Genomic DNA, 22,844 nt, shown 5'->3' with positions numbered 1-22,844 from the left:
GAATATTTCTAGTGGCCGTGATTAAAACTGAAAATCAAGAAAGCTTGCCAGAATTACATTGCTGGGTTTTTTTCTCTTACTTGTTTAGCACACTGTTCCAAAGCTGATTAGATTTATCTTGGAAATACAAAATTTCTGAGTTGTGAGTTAGAAAGTAACAGGAACAGAAGATTGATGTGTTAAAACAAGAGCAAGTTATAAGAAATGCATTTTCACTTGAAAGAATGAAAATTTTGGACAAATGAAAAGCCTGCAAGTGAGAAAACCTATGAGCAGATTTATGGAATTGAGGGGGGGGAAAAATGCTGCAACACTAGAAGTCACAGCTCTTGAACAAGAAGTCAGCAACAAAAATAATAAACATTTGTGAGTTTTTTTTTTTACTTTGGAGCAATACTGCATTTTCTTAAGTACAAGATAAAATGAGATGGTAACTTCTGGTGTGTGACTCAGGAATCTTAATGCCTTACACAACTAGATGTTTATTTATGTAAGGGAATGGTCCTCTCAGGCACTGACTGTATGAGTTAATGCAGATACTTCAGCAGTGCAGCCATTCCACTGGAAAGTGAGGCTCCCTCTAGATCTCACAAACTGTAATGTTTGGAGAGTACTCTTCTTATGTGCTCATGACTGACTACTAGTAGTTAATCCAATGATCAGAAGCCCTTGCTCTAAAAATGGGACTTAGTCTTGCCTTAAATTAATATTTCAGGTGGGCAAATTTGGCATTTTACATTAATTGTATTTGATCTTTTCCTTAGTGAAAAAAATAAAAGGCACGTGTAATTAATGTTGATATAAAGACCAAGTGTCTGTGCTTAATGTAACATTGTATGTATCTAAATTGAACATCAGGTTCTCATTCTGCTGCACATGGTTAGGAAGAACAAATTGGGATTACGATAAAAACAATTCCAAGTTCTTTGTTTTCACTTGAGTATTTGGCTTAGTAAGCATTAAATACCAGAGTTTTCACAATCATAGATGGTAACTTGATTGCCTATTGAAAACTTCCATTTTGTCATTGCAGGCTCACTTTCAGTTTGCTTTTTGGTGTGCATCGTACCTCTGAATCACTGAACAGCTGTAGAAATTGAGCCTTATCCCTTCCTTTCTTCTGCATTTCTTCCATTAAGTACCACAAAGTTTCAGTATTCTCTTCCACTCCATCATGTCGTATCAGTTACCCGGTTACCTGTATTTATACTGCACCCACAGTGTGCATACATGTATGCAGTCTGTCTAATAAAGAATAAGAACGGTAGGAAGAATGCAGGACAGATCCTCTTGCTTTATGTTTAAACACGTTTCCAGCTAATGCCAAGCATATTCTTTCTTAATTCATTAACCAGGCTTCCTGTTTTACTTGAGTATAGATCCCCCACTACTCTTCAAAAATCACAGTAAGAATTTCACTTGGCTGCATTTACAGTCTGACCTAACAATAAAGATGATGGCATGACAAGAGAATTGAAGTTGTCGTATGGGTCGTTGTTCATTAATCAATGTGTATTAACTCTATTCATGGTTTTCTTTTAGTGCTTGAATTTAAACTGCATAAAAAATCAACTGTTGTACTCTACAGCAAACATCAGCAAATCAGTCTGAATGCTTCACGAGGAACGCTTCTAAAAAAGCTTTGAAGTAACTGCTCTTACAGTCTCCTAAAACTCTTAAAAAGCAGCAGATGCACAGCCAATATAAAGGAGCTACCAGCATTATCCAAAATCCAGTTGTTACTGATGTGCCTGAGCACAGAGAGGATTGGGTAAATGTTCCTCAGCTCTTTTGCAGACTGTAATGCTCTACCAAAACCCTGCTCCTGCGTGTTTTGTCCCTGCTCAAGTCAAGGGATGCCTTCATCAGCTGAAGAAAGAACAAAGAGTTTTTAGGAGTTTGTTCCCATTAAAGTTGTTTGGAATGCAACTACATTGAGGATTAACACATAAATGCAAAAGAACGTGGTTTGCTTCTTGAAAGCCAAAGCAGATGTGTGGAAGCTTGGGGAAATAGTACGCTCAATTCCGAACAGAACGCACAACTCTCTTGCCTGCTTGTGATTCAAGAGGGAATCCTGACTTGTCCACTATTTGTTGGAAGCCAAGGACCTGTTTGGCTTGCCCCTGCTGGGCTGGCTGCTGTCAGCGAGTAGCTCAGTTGGGCCCTGCTCACAGCTCTGATGTGCAGCCAGCTCAGCCCTTCCATAGCAGGCTTTGCTTGCAGTGCAATTTTTCCGGTGTGCAACCAGCACAGTTATCTCTGTTATCTGTTAAATGACACAACAGCACTATAAATAACCCTTCTTGTAGTCTGATTGCTTGTTAAATGGTTTGTAGAAATCAACAAATCATGTTTGGATTTCAGGCTCAAGGAAACGAATGAGGCAATTTGCATCTCATTATTATTTCAGGCTCTTGCCTCAGAACTGCTCATATGGGTTTGCACTAGTTCAGCTAAGCCAAAGCAAGCCAAAGCACATTGATATAACTGGAGTCCACAGTTTAAATATTTTCTTTGTTAATGTAAGAAGTAGATGTAAATCACCAGCACCACGGAGCAGTTCTGGGGCACTTCTGAGTAGCTGCATTAGAACCTTGAGCCAGGAGACTACCAGGATGTCTCAGCTATGAACAACTTTCCAGTTCCTAAAAGCATCAAGGGAATGATTTCTTTCCAAATAATGAAGATAATAAAACAACTAGTATTTTTATTTAAGTAAGTGAAGCAGTATAGCAAGATTAGGAACACATAAATGTTCAGATTGTAAAATGTGACAGGGAAAACAGCTATTGAGAAAGCTGTGGGAGAGTAGATGTCACTTCCTTGGAGACCTAATTTCTGTGTAATTACTTCAGATAAATAAAAACTGTAAATTCTTACAGAATCAAACAGTAATAATAGCCATCTTTTAGAGCTTTTAATTCTGTTTGTTCTCTTCAAGGCTAAAGATGCTGTGCTTCTTATGTGTGTTGTAATACTTGCCTCCTTTACTCATTTTTACTATGCTACTGTTATTTAATTGGCTGATTCCAAATTTCCTGAGATGTTAAGATCTGTGGCAGAATGGCAATTTATCATTTCAGTCACAGTGTCTTCTCTGTAACAGAATCAAAGTGTTGCCAAACTGAAAAACAAGAATCACTTTCATAATCTGATACTGCATGAAAAAAACAAGCAGGGCTCACAATAAAAACATTCAGTAATCGTCTGATACAAAGGATATTCAATCATGTAAAACTTTAAATTGTTCTTGAAGTAACAAAGAAGACATTAAGATAAAGGGGAAATGAAGACTGATAAATTTCCTCTGCCAAAACTCTGACTACATTAGACAGGATTAAAAATCCCTAGTGGGAAGCCTTTTTGTTGTTCTTCCAGTAGCTCAGTGATGATGTAGGATTCCTTTGTGATATATGGTCTTGGCACAAATTGCTCCCAAAGGCAAAAAATGCCAATTCATTCCTTACATGGAATAATATAAATTCATTTCCATTGTTTCTAATCCTCACTAGGAGCTCATTTCTGGTGCATTTTTTAAATTCTTAAGCTAAAATTACGTTCTATGTAAATCTAATGCCACATAATTTTGTTTGGTTTAATTGTGTATTTTAAATATGATTGCTACTCTTAACTAAGGACCACTACCATTTTACAATAGCGTAAGTGATACAGAAAAGGATGGCTTTGGTATCTGATGCTTAAACACCAATGATGGGATATTAACAACATCTCAGGCCATCATTTTATGAAAAAAAACAGCAATTTCTTATTCTTTTTTCATCTTTCATGACATTCCTCGAGTTGATTTCATCCTGGAGAGTTACCTCCAGAAGAAATTATTTTGTACCTCTGATTATTTTTTTCCCTCCTTCTCAGTACTCACAAAAAGGGGATGCCATGAAAGTGTTCTGTATTATAGTTCTCTTTTTTTTTTTCCTAGGCATTCTTGATGTTCTACTTGTCTTTTGGATGTTATAGAGCACTGATCTGCTGTTCACAGAAAACTAGGCAAAACGACTCCCAAAGCTCAGTGCTGAGAAAGTCAGGGTGATTTTGAACCAACCATGTGATGCAGTTAAAACTGTCCCTCGTGTATTGTGCTACTGATGACAAGGAAGATCATTGCTCAGCCTCACAGTAGCAAGGACTTCTTCTAGTTGTTCTCCATACACAAACATGCTTGTGTTTTCCTTTCCAGATTATGTTAGCATGTTGACCCAAAGCCCTCTCAAGCCTTCTAGATTTTAAACTGCCCTTAAGAGCTGCCTCACTATTTCTTGAGAACCTCATTTTCTTAAAAGCCTTCTCAAAACAAACAAACAAAAAAACCCTATACTAAGTAAAACACGATCAGTGAAAAGTAAATATGACGAACTACATAAAGTAGTAGCACTGTATGGAGTTGTATGGGAACTGCTGAGTCAGGGCCTGAACCTCTGATTGATCACCTGAGGTGAGCAATCAGTCAGCCAGAGGAGCACAGCTGAAGGCAATTCAACAATTCACCTGTGCTGCTCCTAGACCTATTTAAGAGCTGGCTACCAGTAGGGAAGGATCTCTTGTGGAGATCTGCTCTGCTGGGGTTTTGTGAGTGAGCCCAGGATAGGGGTAAGCCTTCTATTTATTCTCCTATTATTATCGTAATCTGCTTTGTCAAACTCTCTTGTTTATTTCATAATTATAACATTTTAATATTCATTGATTGTACAGGAGTAGATCCCTTTGTTCACACACATCTATTCTTTCAGAATCTGATAGCCTTATAAGACATTGACATCCTTCTGTGAAAGCTGTAATGATTTTTCACAATAAGGAGGTATCACAAAGAACTATTATTCATAATATCATAGGTATATTTGAAATTATTTTAGTCTCTACAGATTCACCAGTTCTGGAGACAGTTCCTCAAATGAAGTACAGTTAGGAAAACAAGATGCTTCATATAAGCCAAGCACATGAGTAAAAGCAGCTTACTAGCTCCAAGGACCTGCTGCAATGCTTGTATCAGAAGTTGGATTTTTTTTTTCAGTCTCCCAAGCAAAGTTCCTGGCAGCAATGCTATATAAGCAAATCATCTATGGGGACAAACAACCAACAGCAGTTCAGTCATGAAAGTCAAGTCAAAGAAGCTTGTGTTCCCAAATCAATGCTGTTCTTAGAGGCAGCAGAACAGCACCTGATCTAGCTGTGCCTTCAACCATCCCCTTTGTCCTTGCCCCGCAGGCTCCTGTCCCAGGTACATGCTCTACCTATATCCCCAACCACAGCCCTACCAATTTGGTAGCTCTGGGGGCTCAGCATGCTCCTTAATTCTTTCTCCACTATAGTGGAAATGCAAGTCATGGCTTGAAGCAGTGATTGAGCACCTGGTGGGAAAGCAAGGCCAACCCAGGGGAACTCAGGCGCATGCAATACACCTGAGGTACCAGAAAGGAAGCATCCAGTATCCACCCCTTCCCAGACCTCATTTAAGGGCTGGCAGTGGAGGCAAGGGTACCTTGTTGGAGATCGCTGCCTACCTGAGGCCTTCCAAGGGTTAAATAAATAAATAAAAATTCCCCCCTTTGTTTCTGTGGCTGTTGTATTTGGGCTTGTCCTCACTTGCTGTAAGCTAGGACTTTGCTACCCTACTATTACTGCTGTGCTTTCTGTGGCATTATAATGCTACATCCTCTCAAAAAGTAATAGGATGAGTTCAAAATATTATTTTTGTCATAGACTTATAAATACTTGACTGGTCAACTTTCATCTTTCTATTTTTAGTTTTAAAAAAAGAATTGCAGTCCAGTTAGCTCACCCAAAGTTAAAATAAATCCATGTTTTAATAGGAATATGCTTTCTTTTCAATCTATAATTCCTTTACAAAATACAACTTTTTAAAGCTGTATATAAAATTAGTGGAATTATTTAAAACAACTGATAGAAATTTCCCCAAAGAAGAAAATACACTGTTCTCTTCTATTCTCAATCCTTTTCTATTCATAGTTTCATGCACTAGATTGAGGTTCACATAAGGCTATTCCCTTTACATGCATTGCAGCTGAAGACTGTATTTTCTTTCTTGATGTTACTAATCAGATAAGTAATGCTTTGTTTCTCCCCAAGCTGCAGACTTCATGAAGCTATGATATCTCTGAACACACAGCTACACTCCTTAATCTCCAAATGAAGTAAGTTCTGCTTTCCAGGTACCAATTGTTAATGGGAATCAATGTTCATCAGATATTGTAAACTTTCTGAAACATCTTCCTGCCAATACAGAACATACACTATAAGAGAACACTATTAAGAGTTTTAGCGCTATATAAACAATACTTGATCAAGTATTTTTCTCCTGGAGGCTTCCTCTAGACAAATACATTTTGTGGAAGTAACTGATTACCTTAAATCTTTCTCTGTTGTTTTTGTTTTTAATAGGTAGCCCTTAAGTTCAGTGTACTCACCTTTCTCTTTGTTAAAATAAATTCTTTAACCAATTTGCATGGAAACTACCAGTAATAGCAGTTAACATAGGATAGCTAATGAGGTTGTGCATAATTGCTGCAAAATAGCTGTACTGATAACTTCTCACAGTACTCTACTTATCATCAGGAACTTATCTGCTCAAGTAGAAAAATGTGGAGGGTCTGACATAAAAGCACAGTAGGTTTTGTCCAGCCCTTCCTGTCATTCTTTTCTTTAGCATAGGATAACCAGTGTGCATTTAAGTGTTTCTGCATCATGCGTTGTAACTACTAACATTCCAGACATCTGCTTATTATACAGATTTTTACTATCAGCTTACAAGACACTCTTGCACTCTGAAAAAGTTCAGCTAAGTCTTCTAAACAACTCAATTTAAATATTCAGTATCTGATTGCATTCCTAGGATGCACACTCACCCATCAGAAAAACACCAACAGACCTGGAATTCAAAGCACAGTGAAAGCTAGTTGGCTCCCATTTCATCAAACTAACTATCATGGTACATAAATGTGTTGTGAATCTTCCCTGTTGTCTTCTATTTCTTGCTTTTTGGAGAGCCACTTAACTTAGAATTTATGTTGTTATGAACTTTTGAAGTTATACTTCAGAAATATTGCAATGCTGTTAAAATGGAGCCTTGTTACTCAGCTTCAGACTTGACTAGATTTGTTCATTCTGCAATGCTGGAGAAGCTCTATTTTCACAAAATTAAATAATAACCCTACCAAAGATTATAGCCTTGTTAATTCTCAAACCAAGGAGTGTTATGTGGAACTTGGCAAGCTTAGAGAATTATTTGGCTGTATTCTTTAAGGTACAAAAAAAAAAAAAAAAAACAACTTTTGAACACCTTTAAAAACAATGTTCCCAAAATCTGTGCTTGTTTTGGTTTGAAAAGCACAAGTTTGGTGCTAATGCAGCTTAGATTTGTAAAAGGCCTTTTCTCACAACTGTAGCACAATGTCATTAACCTAGGCTAACACTATTAGCTCCTCAGAATATTGCCTCAATAGGCAATACAGTATGGAAGTAAATTTAGAGAAAAAGACATCCATGCTTTGTGTAACAGTAGACTCATTACAACAGAGTAATAGGAAGCCTAAACAGTGTTACACTTAAAGCAGCTGTTACTGCTCAGCTATTTTCACCCATGCAGTAACTCCCCGGAGACACCAGTGACCACAGGAGCAACCCCTGAGAGTCTGCCATGAAATGTTATCTGCCCCAAGGGCCTCAGGTAACCCAAGTGTGAGTTGGTGCTGCCTGTTACTGTTATCTTGATAGCCAACATCATCTAGAAGGCTGGTAAATCTGGAATGTCTTCTGTTTGTTATGACCTATTAGTAGTTACTTTCTACTTTTACATCCTATATATCCTGACTGCAGAGTCTCTTTTTGTCCAGATAGAAATGGCCAAAGCAGGTGGATCAAAATGGGTACAAACTAGAGGCACAGTGAGCTGTAGGCATAACATAAAAAGAAAAAAGCCCCAAACCACAGAAGACAGGCTTCACTAACTGACTATGAAGCCCAAACTTCTCAGTAGCTGCACTTCTGGTTTCCAAGTAAATATATCACTGTTTGGTGAAAAGTCTGCTCTTGATTTTCTGAGATACTTCATGAAAGTTTGTATGTCATGCTGTTTATTTACAGAATGCACGCTCTCGTAGGTGTTGAGGAGAAAACCTGTCTTGGATTGTGTGTGAACCATGAACAGTTCCAAAATATTTTATTTTTTGGTCTACAAAGAATGTGGCATCCCTTTGATACCCTTGGTAAAGTGTTTTGTTGATGCTTTTTTAAATATGATGCCTATCAAAAGTTGGTTTGGCACAGTAATTGCTGTGTGATCATACTCTAATGACCTCCCATAGCTTACTTACTTTCAGACCACTCTGTAAACGGTCAGCTCAGGGTCTGAATGGCTGCTTAACTGCAAACTTTCCAGCCTATGTCACTTTCCTAGCTACACAAAGTACTACCAGCATCTAAGTATCAAAGACAAGCTTTATTTCTCAGCACTAAGATCTAAATTGCACCAAAGGTAGAGAGAAACCAATAATATGCAGAAAACAGACAAAATACTAAAAATTGCATGACAAGAAACTGTTATTCACTATGTTATTCATTAATGTTAACTATATTAACATTACAGAACTACTTCAGACAAACAGATTTACACTGAACTACTTATTTCTTATCTGTGCTATAAAGACTTGAAAGAAGCTGATCAATAAAACTTTTGTCATCTTCACTACATCTTTAAACTGGACAAAGGGACACATCACTTAAATCTGACTGTAGTTTGCTTTCAATATGGACTGCTGTAAAATTTGTGCATCAAAACTGATTCCTGGCAAATTCAAAATACTGGCTAAATATGAGGTATTTTTCCTTCCAGCAATCAAAAATTGGTCGAAATTTTGTCTAAGAACAATTGCAAGATAAGTACATTTCTGATTGAGTTTTCTAATCTTCCTGAAAAACAGACACCACCTAAGTACCTGGTTAAAAGGGCAGCAGCCAAGGTCTGGGCTGGAAGAGGGAGCAGGTCACACAGCAGAAGTTCCGGGACCCACTATAAGAGTAAGTCAAATACAGACACCTGTGATATCCTGCATTATTCCCTTCACATAGCTGCAAGATTTCTCTGTATTTGAGACAAAATTATTTTAAAAGTTAGTTGGTAAATATACAGGAGAAAATATTCTCACAGCACGCAGGACATCTGAAAGAGTGAAAAGGCTGAAAAAGTAAAGATCTCTTGTATTTGGCTTTAATGTTCAGCAAGTGTGGGCTCTGACAAACAGTGAAGGCAAATCCCATTGCAGCCATCAAAGCCTGTATTGCACTACTCAGGTAATTACTTGCAATTGACCATCCTCAATTAAATGTGTTTTGGGGTCTATTTGAAACAGGTGGGAATACTGGCCTATGTAAGCAAACGTTAATTTGAGAGAAAATCTTCAAAGGCATTTCATCAGCACAGTTGGCTGAGGCTTTAATGAAGCCCATGGCTGCTGGTGGATTCAGGGTGTCATTCAATCACAGTTAGCTGTGTCTGGCACTTTCCCTTCATGTTGTTACTAGCAAGATACATCTCAGAAAGATTTTTTGCTTTTTTTTTTTTTCCCCTTTCCTTGGGGGCTTCATTTCCAGCTGGAGCAGCAAACTGATCAAGCTGACCACGTTGCTCAGGATCTCTCCAGCTGGCACAAGAGAAGCACTGCTGATTTTTGAAAGCCATCCCTATTGTGTAACCCTGAGCCAAAAAGTGTTTTCTACCAGTTGCTGAGCACTTGCTGCTCTTGGTGTAAAATGTTCAAACAGCAAAGTTGATTAAAACTGGGAATTTGTTCTAATGTCTTCTTTCAAAACAATCCTTACTGTTGTAATGTTCATTTAAATATCTGCTTTTGAGTAGTTAAGTGGGTTCTGCTAGGATGTTCCTTGCAGACTTTAGAGCAAGAAAGGGACCATTATCGACATTCTTCTGGAAATTCCTATGTCATAATGGCTAGAGAGACTCAATCCAATTATTTCCACATCAGACTTCTGCCCTGAGCTGCAGCTGGAGCCTTAAGGAACTCAAATGGCAGGATTTCAAGGAGGCCTCTGCCCTCCCCTCTTCCAGGCAGCCAAGCTATTTGCAAACACTTTCACACATTCTCCTGCCTGTGAGAAATGTAGGACAGATTACCACAAGCAGAACGTGTGAAAACGTTTTTAGAGAGCCCAGCTGCTGGCCTCTTTTTCATAGACAAAGAGTGGGAGTTCATTTAGCCACTCCCCTGTTTTTCAGCCTGTAATCCTACTTTTCCTCACAAGGATCTTCCCCTGTTTGGGGTGAAAACATTGCATGGCTCATGTCCCCCACCCCACCATGTGGTTCTTTCATTTCTCACCCCCATGTCTTCCCAGGATAGCATCGCTCATGTAGCATCCTTGCTGAGGCTCTGGCCGAACCATGATATGAGATGTACTACCCGCTTCCAGCTCTGTCTGCTTTCAGAATCTTAACAATTGAATGCATCTTGAAATATCAACATTATCTGTAGTTACTCGATTATTAAGTAAAGAAGTTAGAAATAGAACAGAATTATGTGTTTTCATGCTTGTAGTCAATACAAGTTAATTTCAATTGGGTGGATGTGAGGTGTTCTTAAGGCTGATACAGCAAAATGAGAAATTCCTCAGAAATGAGGGTCTATGAAAAATAAATTTGGTATGGAAAATAAAATGAAATCATTTTAAATGTGAAAGCTGTCTGTGTGAGACTAAGATACTGAAGGAACTGAACCTTCTTCCTTTCATTTCCATTTTGCTTCTCATTCTTTGCAAGTATGATGCCTACAATATTGAAAGCAAACAAAGCATTTGAGAATTTTGCTCGATTTCTCCCAATGCAACCACACAGCATACTGACATTTTGAGGAAGTAATCTCTTCCCTATGTTCTCCAATTATTGTGACTACTTAATTGCACATAAACTGCAAAAGATGATATCTGAATGTCTTGATCAATGTGATTCCATTACTTATTAGTCCTACCTACCATTTCCTGCAATTACCAAAACATAATAGGAATTTCTAAGCATTCTTTGCCACTGTGCCTATCAGTATGATAAAGCAGAGTTAGGAGCAAAGGTTATAATACAAAAGAGTGTCAAATAACCACCTTGTGTAGCACCATGTGAGGAAAAATGGTGGGAGAGAGATACAAAAACAGTGAAGCTTTCCATTATCAGTAAGGCATTTTCATAAGCATGAAAGCTCACATTGAAGTCTGTGGGAAATATATGAAAAGACAGATGAGATCAATTTTTGTAGAGAGGATTTTTAGAAAAGTGTTTGACAATGACGAACCACAGCAACTGGTCCCTGAAAAATGCATACAGGAAATGTTGATAGTGGCCAACTGAGTTCCAAGACTTCAGATTCGGAGAAACAGATTATACAGAGAGTCTGTGATGAAATTCAATCACAATGTCAGCACTAATTTCCCTTGCCCTTGTATGCACGGTGTGGTATTTCTGGCGATTGCCAATGTAGCACTAAATTTTCAATTTTTCTGTGAAACCAGAACAGAATTAGAACAAAAAATTACTTCAACATGGCCAGTTTTTCACCAAACGTCTGCTGAAGAGGGAGTCAATTTCCTTTCTTGTTGTTTAAAAGCCCAATTACAGTATTGTACATTTTATCATGTGGTTACAAATTAAACACAATGCATCAAATGAACATACAGAAAATCCTATCTTCCTTTTCATAGCAGACTATGATGGTCCACGGATATCCAAAACTTAATGATCTGCTGAGCATGGATGATAACTGGGCTGACATTACTTCTAAACCAAAGGTTAGACCAATATCAGAGGATAGGTATGTAAATATAAGCTACCATTGAAAATGTTTACATGAAACTAACTGCATTTCATATATTCATTTTTAAACACAAGAGAATTCTTGTTTCCTAAATAACTTTGGTAATATCTCACAGATTCCAAAAACAGAGACTTTGAAAAGAGATTTCGGAGGTCTGCAGATCTCTTCATTTAATCTTTCCTTTATTTTAGAATTAGATCCAACTTACTTGGCGTCTTAGGTAATGCTCCAAATGTTGGGTTTGCTAACAAAAATGTCTATAATAAAAGGAAAAAGTCAGAATGTTTATTCACTTTCTCCTTTGTGCTTTAGGCCCCGTGGTTTCCTGTAACTGGCTACTGACATGGGCTGGAGGACCAGATCATTATCTCCTATGGGATGCACCCACCAAGGCAAACTTTAGAGTGGGTGCCCTTCACCCATTACCCAAAATGCTATCTCCAAGCTTCTTATTAGCCGTGATCCCCAGGGGGAACCTCAAGGGGCAATGTGTGGAAGCAGGCTCACTCACCACATAAACAGAATACAATTTTCTTTTATGTTAGCCTGCAGATTGCAAGCCACCTCTATAAAGAGCTCTCTGTCTCCTCACTTTGGCAGGATTCCTTGTCTCTCTGCACCAAAGCTGTATTCATATCAGTGTGTGGTCACTGTAAGAACAGTGCCTGCCTTTTTAGAATAGACAAAGGGAGTTAGCATACCAGATGCTGGCGCCCTGCTCAGGCTGTGCAGTGCTCTGCCCCACCAGCAGCCCCAGGGAATACCCAACCTAAGCACACATGAGCATGGCAACAGGGTCTAGTGGCCAGTCTTTGAATTCATGAATTCTCTCTACAGCTCATGTTCTTTCAAACGAACGAATGCAGCAATTAATACACAATGATCAAATCGTTATAACAGTGATGGTGACGAGTGAGAAGAATGCTGATCTTGGAAAACAGCAGGCTACAGGGAAATTTGCAGTTCAGTATTAACTCCAGAGTCTGAACTCTGTAACTTATGCCCACCATGTATTCTTTCCATTTACCTTTAAGGACTAGCCCCTGGGTGACAAGCATGATCCCAAGAGACAAAGGAAGAGCTGTAAGAACAAAAAGAACAGATGTACAGTATTAGACAGAATTTGTTACTCGCTTGTTAACTTTCATATGTTAAACACTTGTTTTATATGATTATAATGCTGAATATATTACTCATCTTTTAAAAACTAATTTAGTGTGCTGTTTAAATTACCTGCTACACCTGCTTGTTCAGATTACTATCTCTTTGAGGTGAGGATGTGTTCATGCTCTGCCAGACAGATTCTGTGGCACCTGGAACAAATGCATTATATTCAATTTTCTCCTTTCAGAAAATATATAATTTAGAGACAACCTGACACTGGACTAAAAAGGCACTGAACCCTTGAGTATCTAACCTTTAAGATGTTCTAAAATCTAAAGAATTACACAATCTCAAGCTATACAGCCACGCCTCCCTTTCATTCAATTGCACAGGAATGTGATAAAGAACTCCTAATGTTGTTTTAATAATTGGCTTCATGAATACTGCCAACTCTATTATTATTCAAGCTCACATTAAGCAAGAGTTTAATTCTACCACCTTTACCTGTAATGATTATGCTATAAGATAATCCAATCCAATCCAATAATCTTACATACTACTCAGCTCAAACTAGGGTGACAGTCAACTCAGTAACATTTTGACAAGAAATGATGCATTGCAATAAATGGCATGGCATTTTGCAGCCAATTTTCACAATGACATCAGGAAATCACTCTTGGTGCGTTAAGAAAAAGTTTGGATCACTCATCTCTGCACCAGAAACTTTCTTTTTTACATTCTCCATAGACCCTTGCAATTTCTCCAGCATTGTGAGCTTGTGAAATGGGACAACAGAGCATTGGCTGAAAGTATAAACCTGAGTTGGGTTTTTGAATTTAACCTCACAGGAGGAAATAAGTAAATCAACTAAAGTAGACAAATAATACAGCATCCAAACAAACAGAACTCCTCATTTTGTCATTAGCAGTGTGATTTAATACTTTAATACCCAATGCAAAACCGGAAAGAACTACCCAGGCTGAAATTGCACATCCTGTTGATCTATACTTTCCAAACCCAGCACAGATGCCCTGTGCACTTACCCCTGAAGTGCATTGCTTTATTTCTGTCAGCCTTTTAATTCTCACGAGCCACTGCACCTTTCTGAGAAGAAAACTGCAAATATTCAGCCCTGACTTGCCTGACTTTGTCTCTGATCAGTTTAAACATACCTATGACATCAAAAGACTTCATCTGCATGGGCTTCACCTTCGTAATAAATAGCTTGCCATCAGGTTTGGCTTGCTGAAAAAAGCATTAATATTCTTGCATTCTACCACTGTTCTGTCCTTCCATTCTACCACCCATAGTATCAAAATGTGATTATCAATAGATCATCTCTCTAAGAGATCTCTGTCAATACCTACAATATCATTATTGGGCATCTAAAATGTATGGGACAGCTGTCATCTGAAATTCATTCTCCAGGTACTCTGCAGCAACTGTGAGTTAAAACTAGCTGCAATGCTTGTGTTTTTCTGTAAGGGCACACCACCTACCATCATATCTGTTCCTGAAAGTCAATACTTAAGCTTCATAAAAAAAGAGGTGCCTTGGGAAAAAGAAAATATTTGTCTGCTGCAGAACTCTGACTTGTTTTATGCCTGACTGGTCTGTAATTCTGTAAGCATAACAATTAGATGCTTTTATTGCTTACAGCCACCCATTTCACATTGTAGATAATTAACAGTCTTGGTTCTTGCATTTTGCTGCAGTCTGGCACTTTCTTTATCAACATACAAAGCACTGCTGCTTTTCAGAAAGTACTTTCTCAGCACTGCGGCACTGAGCAAGGCTAAAGCAACTGGGAAGGACAGAGTTAAACAGGAAACATTTTGCAACGATTTAATAACCTGAGTGATTTTTGGCATTCAGAATATTACAGCATAAACCATTTCCTGCACTTATCTTGGGGTCAGATACACAGCTGTTAAGCTCATGCAGTGTCTGCTTCGCACACACTGGACATTCAGACTGCAATGCTTTCTTAAGCGATGGAGCAGAGGCAACACGACCTTCTCTCACCTTGGTAAAAAGTCAATTAAGCACTGCATTCACACTAACCTGCAGAACGGGTAACTATTTTCAGTACTTGGCTCTACTTTGTTCTCAGCCACTCTCAAGGAATGGCGATGGCCCATGAAGCAGCTTCCTGGTAGCTTTCCCACTTGGGATAAAAGCTGAAAGCTCTACTGGCAAGAACATGGCGAAGGGACAGGATCCGTATCAGCAAAATACTCTCAAACTGAATTGCTGTATGAGCGCAGAGCACACAGCAGACTCCTGCCAAAGGATCTTGCATGCGTTCTGCCGGGCTCCACCGCCACCTCCTGGCCATAGCTGCAGGGCCGTGCGGGATACCGCAGCATTTTGTCTTTAACGAAAGCAGTTTGGGGTGGTTTCTTGTTTTTTGTTTGTTTGTTTTTGCTGTTATTTTTTTCTTTTTCCAACACGGAGACTGTCGTTTTGGGTAGCATGCCCTAACGGCACTTCAGCACTTGCCATGAACTGAATAGCTAGTGAGATCAGCATCGTAATTCCTCCTGTTGTATGACCTCAGCATCTATATTTCATAATCAGTGTGACAGTTATCTCACGGTTCATTTTCCTCAGTTCAAGAAGCCTTTCATCTTCTGAAAGCCTTAGCTGCTTGAAGCCCCTTTCCCCAGAGCATTATCTCATCTTACCAGCCAAGCCAGCCACTGGCTCTGCAGCTGCTAAATGTCCTCTCTGTGTGCAGGTTTTGCAAAGGTCATGTCCTAAAACAGCTCCTACGTCTCTTATGAGCTAAGAGGTATCCCTGAAATCACACATGAAAGAAAGATTTATAGGTGCTCACTAAATGCTATTATGAAAAATGAAATGTACAAGCAAATCCCATGTGGCACAAATCCCTAAAACCCAGTAACTTCCTAGTTGGTTTGGCTTAAACTGGTCACAAAATGAAAGAGCAATGGAACAATAATTTCCTCATAGTGCACACATGTTCGTGGGGATAGCACAGCACCTTCCTGTGCAGCAGTGCCTTTTAAAAATCAGTGCAGTAGAAATGCAAAGTCAAGGCCTGAAGCAGTGATTGAACACCTGGTGGGAAGGGAGGGCTGGCCCAGTGGAGCTCAGGTGCAAGCAATGAAACTGTGACCAGAAGTGATGCAGCCAGTATCCATCCCTTCCCAGACCTCATTTAAGGACTGTCAGTGGAAGCAGGGGTATCTTGTTGGAGATCCCTGCCTACCTGAGGCTTTGTAAAGGTGAGTAGCTTCGTGTCTTTGTTTGTTCATTTGTGGTGCTGCATTCGGGTTTGTACTCATTTGCTACAGCCGAAGACTTTGCTACCCCACTGCTATCACTGTAATCTCCATTATGTCATAGCATTCCAACCGGGTTAGATTTCTTTATAATTTTAACTTCACAGGAAATGTTGGTTATCGTAATTAAGTTACTCAAATACTTTGTCCTTAAGATTTACATGAAAGTACTTTAGAGCTGTGATAATGTAGAGAAGACAGTAGGCAGAAAGCAATAAATGCTAGTGCCTTAGGAAAAAGAAAACAAAGTGTCTAAGTCACAACCAATAAGGTCTGTTGTCCTCAGATTACAAAGAGGCTGAGGAGCTGAGACTTCACAGTCCAGGAGAAGGTGCGTAGGGCCTGTGGCTGTTTGTCTGAAAAGTCTTTTAGAAGATGCTACAGGGTTGCTAACACCCTGAGGTTGACCACATTCACCAACGTGTAAGCCTTCCTAACAGGGTCTTAAACAGAAACACTCTGTGTGTTCATAGAGCACATGAAATAAGAACTGACATAAAGTGTCATAAATCATGGTCCATTTGTCTGTTAGAATGTCAATGATGTTAAATGCTTTTTAAAGAGATCTGTGAGGGAGAAGAAAACCTCAAGTAATGTAAGAAAGTGTGGTTTAAAATAATAAATATCAGTAACAAAAACATTCAGAGCATGGAAAACCACACCAGAATTACACCACAGGGCACTGTTCTCATGCTAATTGGAATAGAAGTTAAGGGTGAATGAAAAGACATCAAAAGTCACAGCAGGAAACAGTCAACATATTTCTGAGTAAAGCATTAAACTCTGTCCTCACTATGCACAAAAAAAAAAAAGGTGTTATAGGGATTTTTATGTCCTGGCTTATTATCTGACTCTTGAATAGACTAATTTCTATTTTACTCTTGGCTTGATCTGTTGTTTAATAGGGAAGAGTGGCAGATAATTAGCAGGTATTTGAGATTTAGGATTTCACTTCTCAGTGTGAAGAAAGCAGCAGGATGACCACAGTTTTGTCTTCTCTAAAGCTGAACAGCTATGTGCATACTTTCTACTGTAAAGCCCTCCAACATGAGTAGACTTCAACAGTTCTAGGCGCTTGTGTACTGTAGTCAGTCTTGGTTATACTGATGTTTCTAACACACACTGAAATAAATCAAGGCATGCTGTACTGAGTACATCAGTGGAGTGCCTCTGGGGCAAGGTTAGTGTATGTCCCACAGCTTTTGGGAGGTGCTCACTGCTTTTGGGAGTAACTTACAAGAGGTGAGGTTATGGTTCAGCTCAGGTAACAAATGAATGGTGTTTTGTTGTAGCCAACTTACTGTAACCTTGAGGAAAATGACAACCCAAATCTCTTTAATGTTTATGAGAACAAATATGCCCTTATGGGCTCCAGCTGACCTGTGAGTCTGTGCCCCCACTGTAGCTGTGGCAGGTGCTTAACAGTAAGCTCACCCACCCCTGTGCTTCTCCAGAAGAGTGTACTGAATCCTATCTTGCACCAGTATTTCTATGCTGTTCTTCACTACTCTTCTTTCTTCTGCACCTTTGTCATGCTTAGCCAGACACAGCTCTACAGCTCTCCTGGGCAGTATGCAAGGACATCTTCTCTCAAGTAGCTAACAGTTCTTCAGAACCCTGAAGAATTTATTTTGGGATTCAAAATATGCTCACGTTACAGTTTGAACCCAAATAAGGCACTGACTTTACAGTCATTAGCTACAGGGAGGTCTGCCTCTGTCACAGTACCGACGCAGATTTTGTCTGCCTTAAGTTCAGAGTATATTGAACACTAATATAGAAAGAAGGTGCTCTTTCTGTGAGGGAAAAAGCTCTCACTGTAGTTTGCTATCTTGGTTTTGCTGGTTTGCCATTATTGGATTCCTATTGCTTCATTTATCAGCTACATATTTGGCACTTGAATGGAAGTCACACAAGCATGTCAGGTTTGTGATTCCAGGCATGCCTAATTTTATTGGAACTCCACCTCTAAACCACAAAGTAAGATACAATAATTACTGAAAGTATTGCAAAAATCATTCCAGGTATTTATTGTCTGGACCTGGCCTGTGAGCACCAGCCTCTTGCTGTGCAGCTACAGAGGCAGCTGTTCTGGTTTACTCTGGCCAAGGAGCTCATCTTACATGCTCCATTTGCATCATGCCATGGCAAGATGAAATGTCATTACCACTTGCATAGTCCTACACCAACTATAAGTGAAGTTTACTCAGATGAGGAAAATAAAGGATGCATTTAGTGATATGGATCTTGAAGCAGAGAAAGTTAGGGGGTTGTTAAGACTACGCAGATCACTGACACAGGTTGCCCACAGAGGTGTTGGATGCTCTAACTCTGGAGGCACTTGAGGTCAGGCTGGATGGGGCTCTGAGCATCTGATGGAGCTGTAGGTGTCCCTGCCTGTTGCAGGGGAGTTGGGTTAGATGGCTTTTAAGGGTCCCTTCCAACTTTGAATCTCAGTCTTCCTCCCCCAGAGGGGTTCATTTTCTTTCTTTTTCTTTTTTTTTTTCCTGTCAGAATACTGATGTTGACTCTGCTAAAGTCCACAGGAGCAAACTGGGATTTTCATGAGAAAGGCAAAGCAAATGCTTATTATAAAATTAACGTAGGCTGGGGCAGTGAGTAGAAGTGAGAAGATACAGCTGGCAGTTTCCTAGGGTAATGTACGATTAGTAGAACTTCAGATAATGCAAAAAATTCACAGCTACAAATTTAAATTTTATGCATATACATATACTAAAAAAATTCAGCATTTGTTATGCAATTCTTCTGCCTGAAGCTGGCAGCAATGACCATGGCTGGGTTCCTATAAACAGGGCTTCTTCTAAAAATCAACAAGCACCAGGGCTTAAACCTCAACCGAGAAATCCCAGCAGAAGAAATACTTATTTTAGCGATTGCTGCAGGCGGCACTGCTTATTAGAAGCCCTTAGCCTGCTGTAAACCATGGACGGCTAAATTAAGATGGCACAGTGCCGTCCCGTCTTAGCGGTCCGTGCCCTACAGTGCATTAGAGGGAAAGGGAAGCCGTTCTCGGCGAGCGGCAACTTCTGCCGAGGCAGCGGCTCCCGCAACCGCGGCGATGATCCCTGCGTAGCTGCCACAGGACGGCGGTGCGACCCGCAGCCCCGCGGGGCAGGGCAGGACGCGACCGGGCGCTCCGTCAGGCGGCGCTGTGGTGCCCGTTCGGCGGCGGCCGCGTGCCGGGCGAGGCGGGGCGTTCTGCCGGCTCCCGGCCGAAAGAGGCGAAGCCTGCGGGCAGCGCGGCGGGGCGATGGATCCCCTGTGGAGGGCCGTTCTCTCGGAGAGCCTCCTCGGTAGGTGGCGGCCGGGCCGGGGGGCGGCTAACGGCTCCTCGGAGATGGGGGGACGGCGCCGTCTCGGGAGTAGCCGGCTCCCATCGCGTGCCCCAAGAGAGAAGGCGCGGCGGTCGCGGCACCGGGGCCGTCGAGCCCTCGCCCCGAGGTCCGTTGTGGAAGCCGCCCGGAGCGGCAGCGCTGAGCGGTCAGCAGAGCTCCGCGCCTGTGGCCGGCAGTGGGCTCGGGCTCGGCGCGCCTCTTACAAAGGGTGCAGAAAGTCGCAGCGCCGTGCCGCGAGCCTCTGCGTGCGGAGCCAACGAGCCCTCAGGCTGGGGGTCAGTGCCCAACCTGTGCCCGGAGCGAGGCGTGTCACAGCGCTCATCGTCTCCGGCCCGGCACTGAGGAGCCCCGGATCGTAGCGGGTTACTCACTGGGGTGTTTGTTCCTTCTGCGAGCTGACCCTTCCCTGGGCTGAGCGATCCTCGCTCGGGGCCGAAGCAGCGGCTGCTGTCTTCACACGGGAGAAGAACTGTTTTCTTATCTTGTTTCGTGGGAAGATGTGTTCTTTTAACTTGAAATGGCAAATACTTCTGTAAAGAAGTGCTTTCTTTGAAGTTAACTACAGCCTGCTGTTACCCGAATTACTTTCAAAATTATTTATTATTCTGCACGTAGAGGTATAAAATGGTACCATACATAGTATGCTATAAAACCATACTATGTGTGATATGTATTTATTTTTCTTCTCTTTTAGGCTACATTTCTTGGTCTCTGTACCATGCCCTGCCACCGATGATTTATTACTTCCCTCTGCAGACACTGGCACTTACTGGTTTAGAAGTTTTTGCAGTTGCCTTCTTGTCTCCAATATTCCTGGTAATTGGTCCTTGTTGGAGGCTGGCTAACAATAAGTGCATCCTTGCTCTTCTGAGATTGACTGTGGTTGGTAAGCATGCACTGCTGTGAGTTACAGATTTCCTCCACCTCCCCCCCTCCCCTGTTCTTATCAAAGCATGAGAATAACCACTGTGAATTTCCTCAAGACTCCAATGATTGTGGAATGATGTAGGAATAAGAAGTTCTTCCTCTCAAACTCATGCATTATTTTTCTCTTGAGTATGTTCAAAGGAATATTCTTTGCATCCACTGTGGTAGTTTTTAGGTTAGTACTGCATAATTAAATGCAATCTCATTTCACCCTCTATTTTTAGAAGCTTTTAAATTAGTGCAAATGCCCAATAGCAAAAAGGTTTTCAGTATTGCACAGAAATCAGTAAAGCAAGTGCTTTTTTCTTTTTTTTTTCTATAGCATTTCTTTGTGTCTAACAACAGATAAATTTGGGGGTAGTATTAACCTAATCTGCCACAAATTAAGTGTTCTTAGTAGATCTACTTTTGAAATTCTGAAATATGACTTTTTTCTTCACCGTGTGTATCTGTATGCATGCATTGTATTGCTGGGTTATAGGCTAACCCTGCGTGAGAAGTGACTCACACGTTCTGTTGCACAAGAAAAGGGTTTGACCATAAATTCAGAATAGAATTTCTCACTACCCATCCCACATGTTCCGCCCTAAGCCGGGACGTGCTGGATTCCCTTGTGGATTCCCTTGCATTCTCCAGCAAACCAGTGCAGGTCTTACTTCTTGTTGATTTTCTAGAAGTTTGCCGGGAGGCAGGGCTGTTACTGATGAGTTTGCAGCACCTGTATGAGGTCAGAGGAGATGAGGGTATCCATCCTGCACAGGGGGAGAATGCTGCTGATAGGTGGCTTCCTGTCTCTTGCTTGCAGTTCCTAGCTCCTTATTTATCAGTTTAGGATGATAACCAGGGAATCACTTTCCTCTTTTTATTGGTAGAGAACAGAAGAGGAACATCTTATTTACTCTGTTTGCAGTGGTTTTTTTTTTTTTTTTTTTTTTTTTTTTTAAGATTCCTTGTTTTTTACCTTTAAAACTGAACCCAGCTTATTGGTGTCGTGACTTCAAAGGAAGTGGAGTTCTTCTATTTTTCTGCTCTTTCTGTACCATCATTTCTAATACCTTTTTAATAAGCTTTTCAGTGAGTGGAGCGTTGCACTTCACCTTTCTGCAGCACTCCTCAGTGCATTGCTTTCTACGAGATTTGCTTTTAGAGGGTAGAAATGAGCATGCATTTCAGACTGCACTCTGTGTTCGTTCCGATATCACAGTAATACACAATTTGCTGTGTTTATTGAAGATTAGTCATTTGGATCATCTTGTTGCATTTACTAGCTCACTTTGCCAGAAGAGGTGGAAACTGCTGAAGTTTGTGTAGTTCTTTTTCTGCTAAATAAAAGGAGCGGTGGTGGGCTTGTTGTGCTCTGTGAAGTCTCTTGGTTTATACCTACCTGTTTACTCATCACAATCATGGAGGTGTTAACTGAATGAAAAGCCAGCACCTTCAGTAATAAGGTGGGAAAGGATGTGTTAATGAAGATGCTCACAGGAGGGCTCCAGAGCTTGAGGAGGCTGAGGCTGTAAGCATCCTCAGACAGGGTATCCTGAGCACTGCTGTACACAGGTGAGGCCTCCCCTTCATTCCTGCCTAGCTTATCAGTGATTGTGTCTGCTGCTATTTTCACCTTCCAAACACTCCTAATTTTGTATCCCCTTGGCTACTGTACACTATGTTCTCTGCCAGTTCTAATGTACTGTATTCACCTTTCAGTGCTCTTCAGCAAACATCCACGTTTGGGAAAGATGTGAAAGGACATTGCTCACCTTCTTTGGTCCTAGCAAAGAGCTTAGCATCAAGTGGTGATTCTCACTCTTGCCTCCCAAGGTTCTCAAACACCTTTAAGTTACCAAATACACTTGCACAGGCGGCTCTGGGGTTTAGGAATATCTGCATCAATTCTTTTACTTGGTTTTCATCACTTGTATTTTAAATGATTTCAGTCCTACCATAATGTGCCTCTTTCTCTCTTGTCCCTCCCCTCGTTTTTTGCCTTCTTTCCATCTTTATGGCTAGGCACTTCTTGCTTCTTTCTCTTTGAATCTTTTTTTTATCATCTCAGAAAGACCCTGTGCATGCTGCAGCCTATTCCACTGGAAATAGCCAGCCTTTAATTTCACAGTGTTTAATTAATAAATAAATTTGGGAAGCTATTCATGCTTAGCTGAACTCAGAATATTTAGAACTTCTTAAAATTTGTTTTAAATAATAATAATTGAAAAGAAAACCTTCCCTTCTCCTTCATTATTGTCACTTGCCTTTTTTTTTTTTTATCCTGCCAGGAAGCTTTATTTTCTCTGAAGCTT

At 40.5% G+C, this 22,844-nt stretch overlaps 1 protein-coding gene and 1 long non-coding RNA gene across 9 annotated transcripts in view; both read left to right on the top strand.

Annotated features, from left to right (window-relative positions):
* Window positions 1–4,572: 4,572 nt before the first annotated feature.
* Window positions 4,573–14,061, top strand: LOC125691916 (uncharacterized). Of its 6 annotated transcripts, none has more exons than XR_007376335.1 (5): window positions 4,573–4,611; window positions 6,109–6,173; window positions 8,958–9,054; window positions 11,743–11,849; window positions 12,165–14,061. It is a non-coding gene; the product is annotated as an uncharacterized LOC125691916 (long non-coding RNA). The 6 variants fall into 6 exon arrangements; XR_007376334.1 differs by having other exon boundaries at window positions 11,743–11,826; window positions 12,165–14,060; XR_007376331.1 differs by having other exon boundaries at window positions 11,740–11,826; window positions 12,165–14,060.
* A 2,080-nt stretch (window positions 14,062–16,141) lies between these two features.
* Window positions 16,142–22,844, top strand: part of CWH43 (cell wall biogenesis 43 C-terminal homolog) — a 30,008-nt gene continuing 23,305 nt past the window's right edge. For 2 of the 3 annotated variants that reach the window (XM_048942599.1, XM_048942597.1), the window contains exons 1-2: window positions 19,476–19,578; window positions 20,315–20,506. In XM_048942599.1, the coding sequence (XP_048798556.1) occupies window positions 19,536–19,578; window positions 20,315–20,506 (235 nt within the window). In that variant the 5' untranslated portion in view covers window positions 19,476–19,535. Of the gene's footprint in view, window positions 16,208–19,475; window positions 19,579–20,314; window positions 20,507–22,844 lie in introns of those variants that run through there. The other variant, XM_048942598.1, reaches the window with a different exon arrangement.

This window comes from Lagopus muta, chromosome 4, assembly GCF_023343835.1.
Source record: "Lagopus muta isolate bLagMut1 chromosome 4, bLagMut1 primary, whole genome shotgun sequence".
NCBI classification, from domain to species: Eukaryota; Metazoa; Chordata; class Aves; order Galliformes; family Phasianidae; genus Lagopus; species Lagopus muta.
The sequence above is the reverse complement of the archived record's forward strand: the minus strand, read 5'-3'. Positions and strand labels throughout refer to the sequence as shown.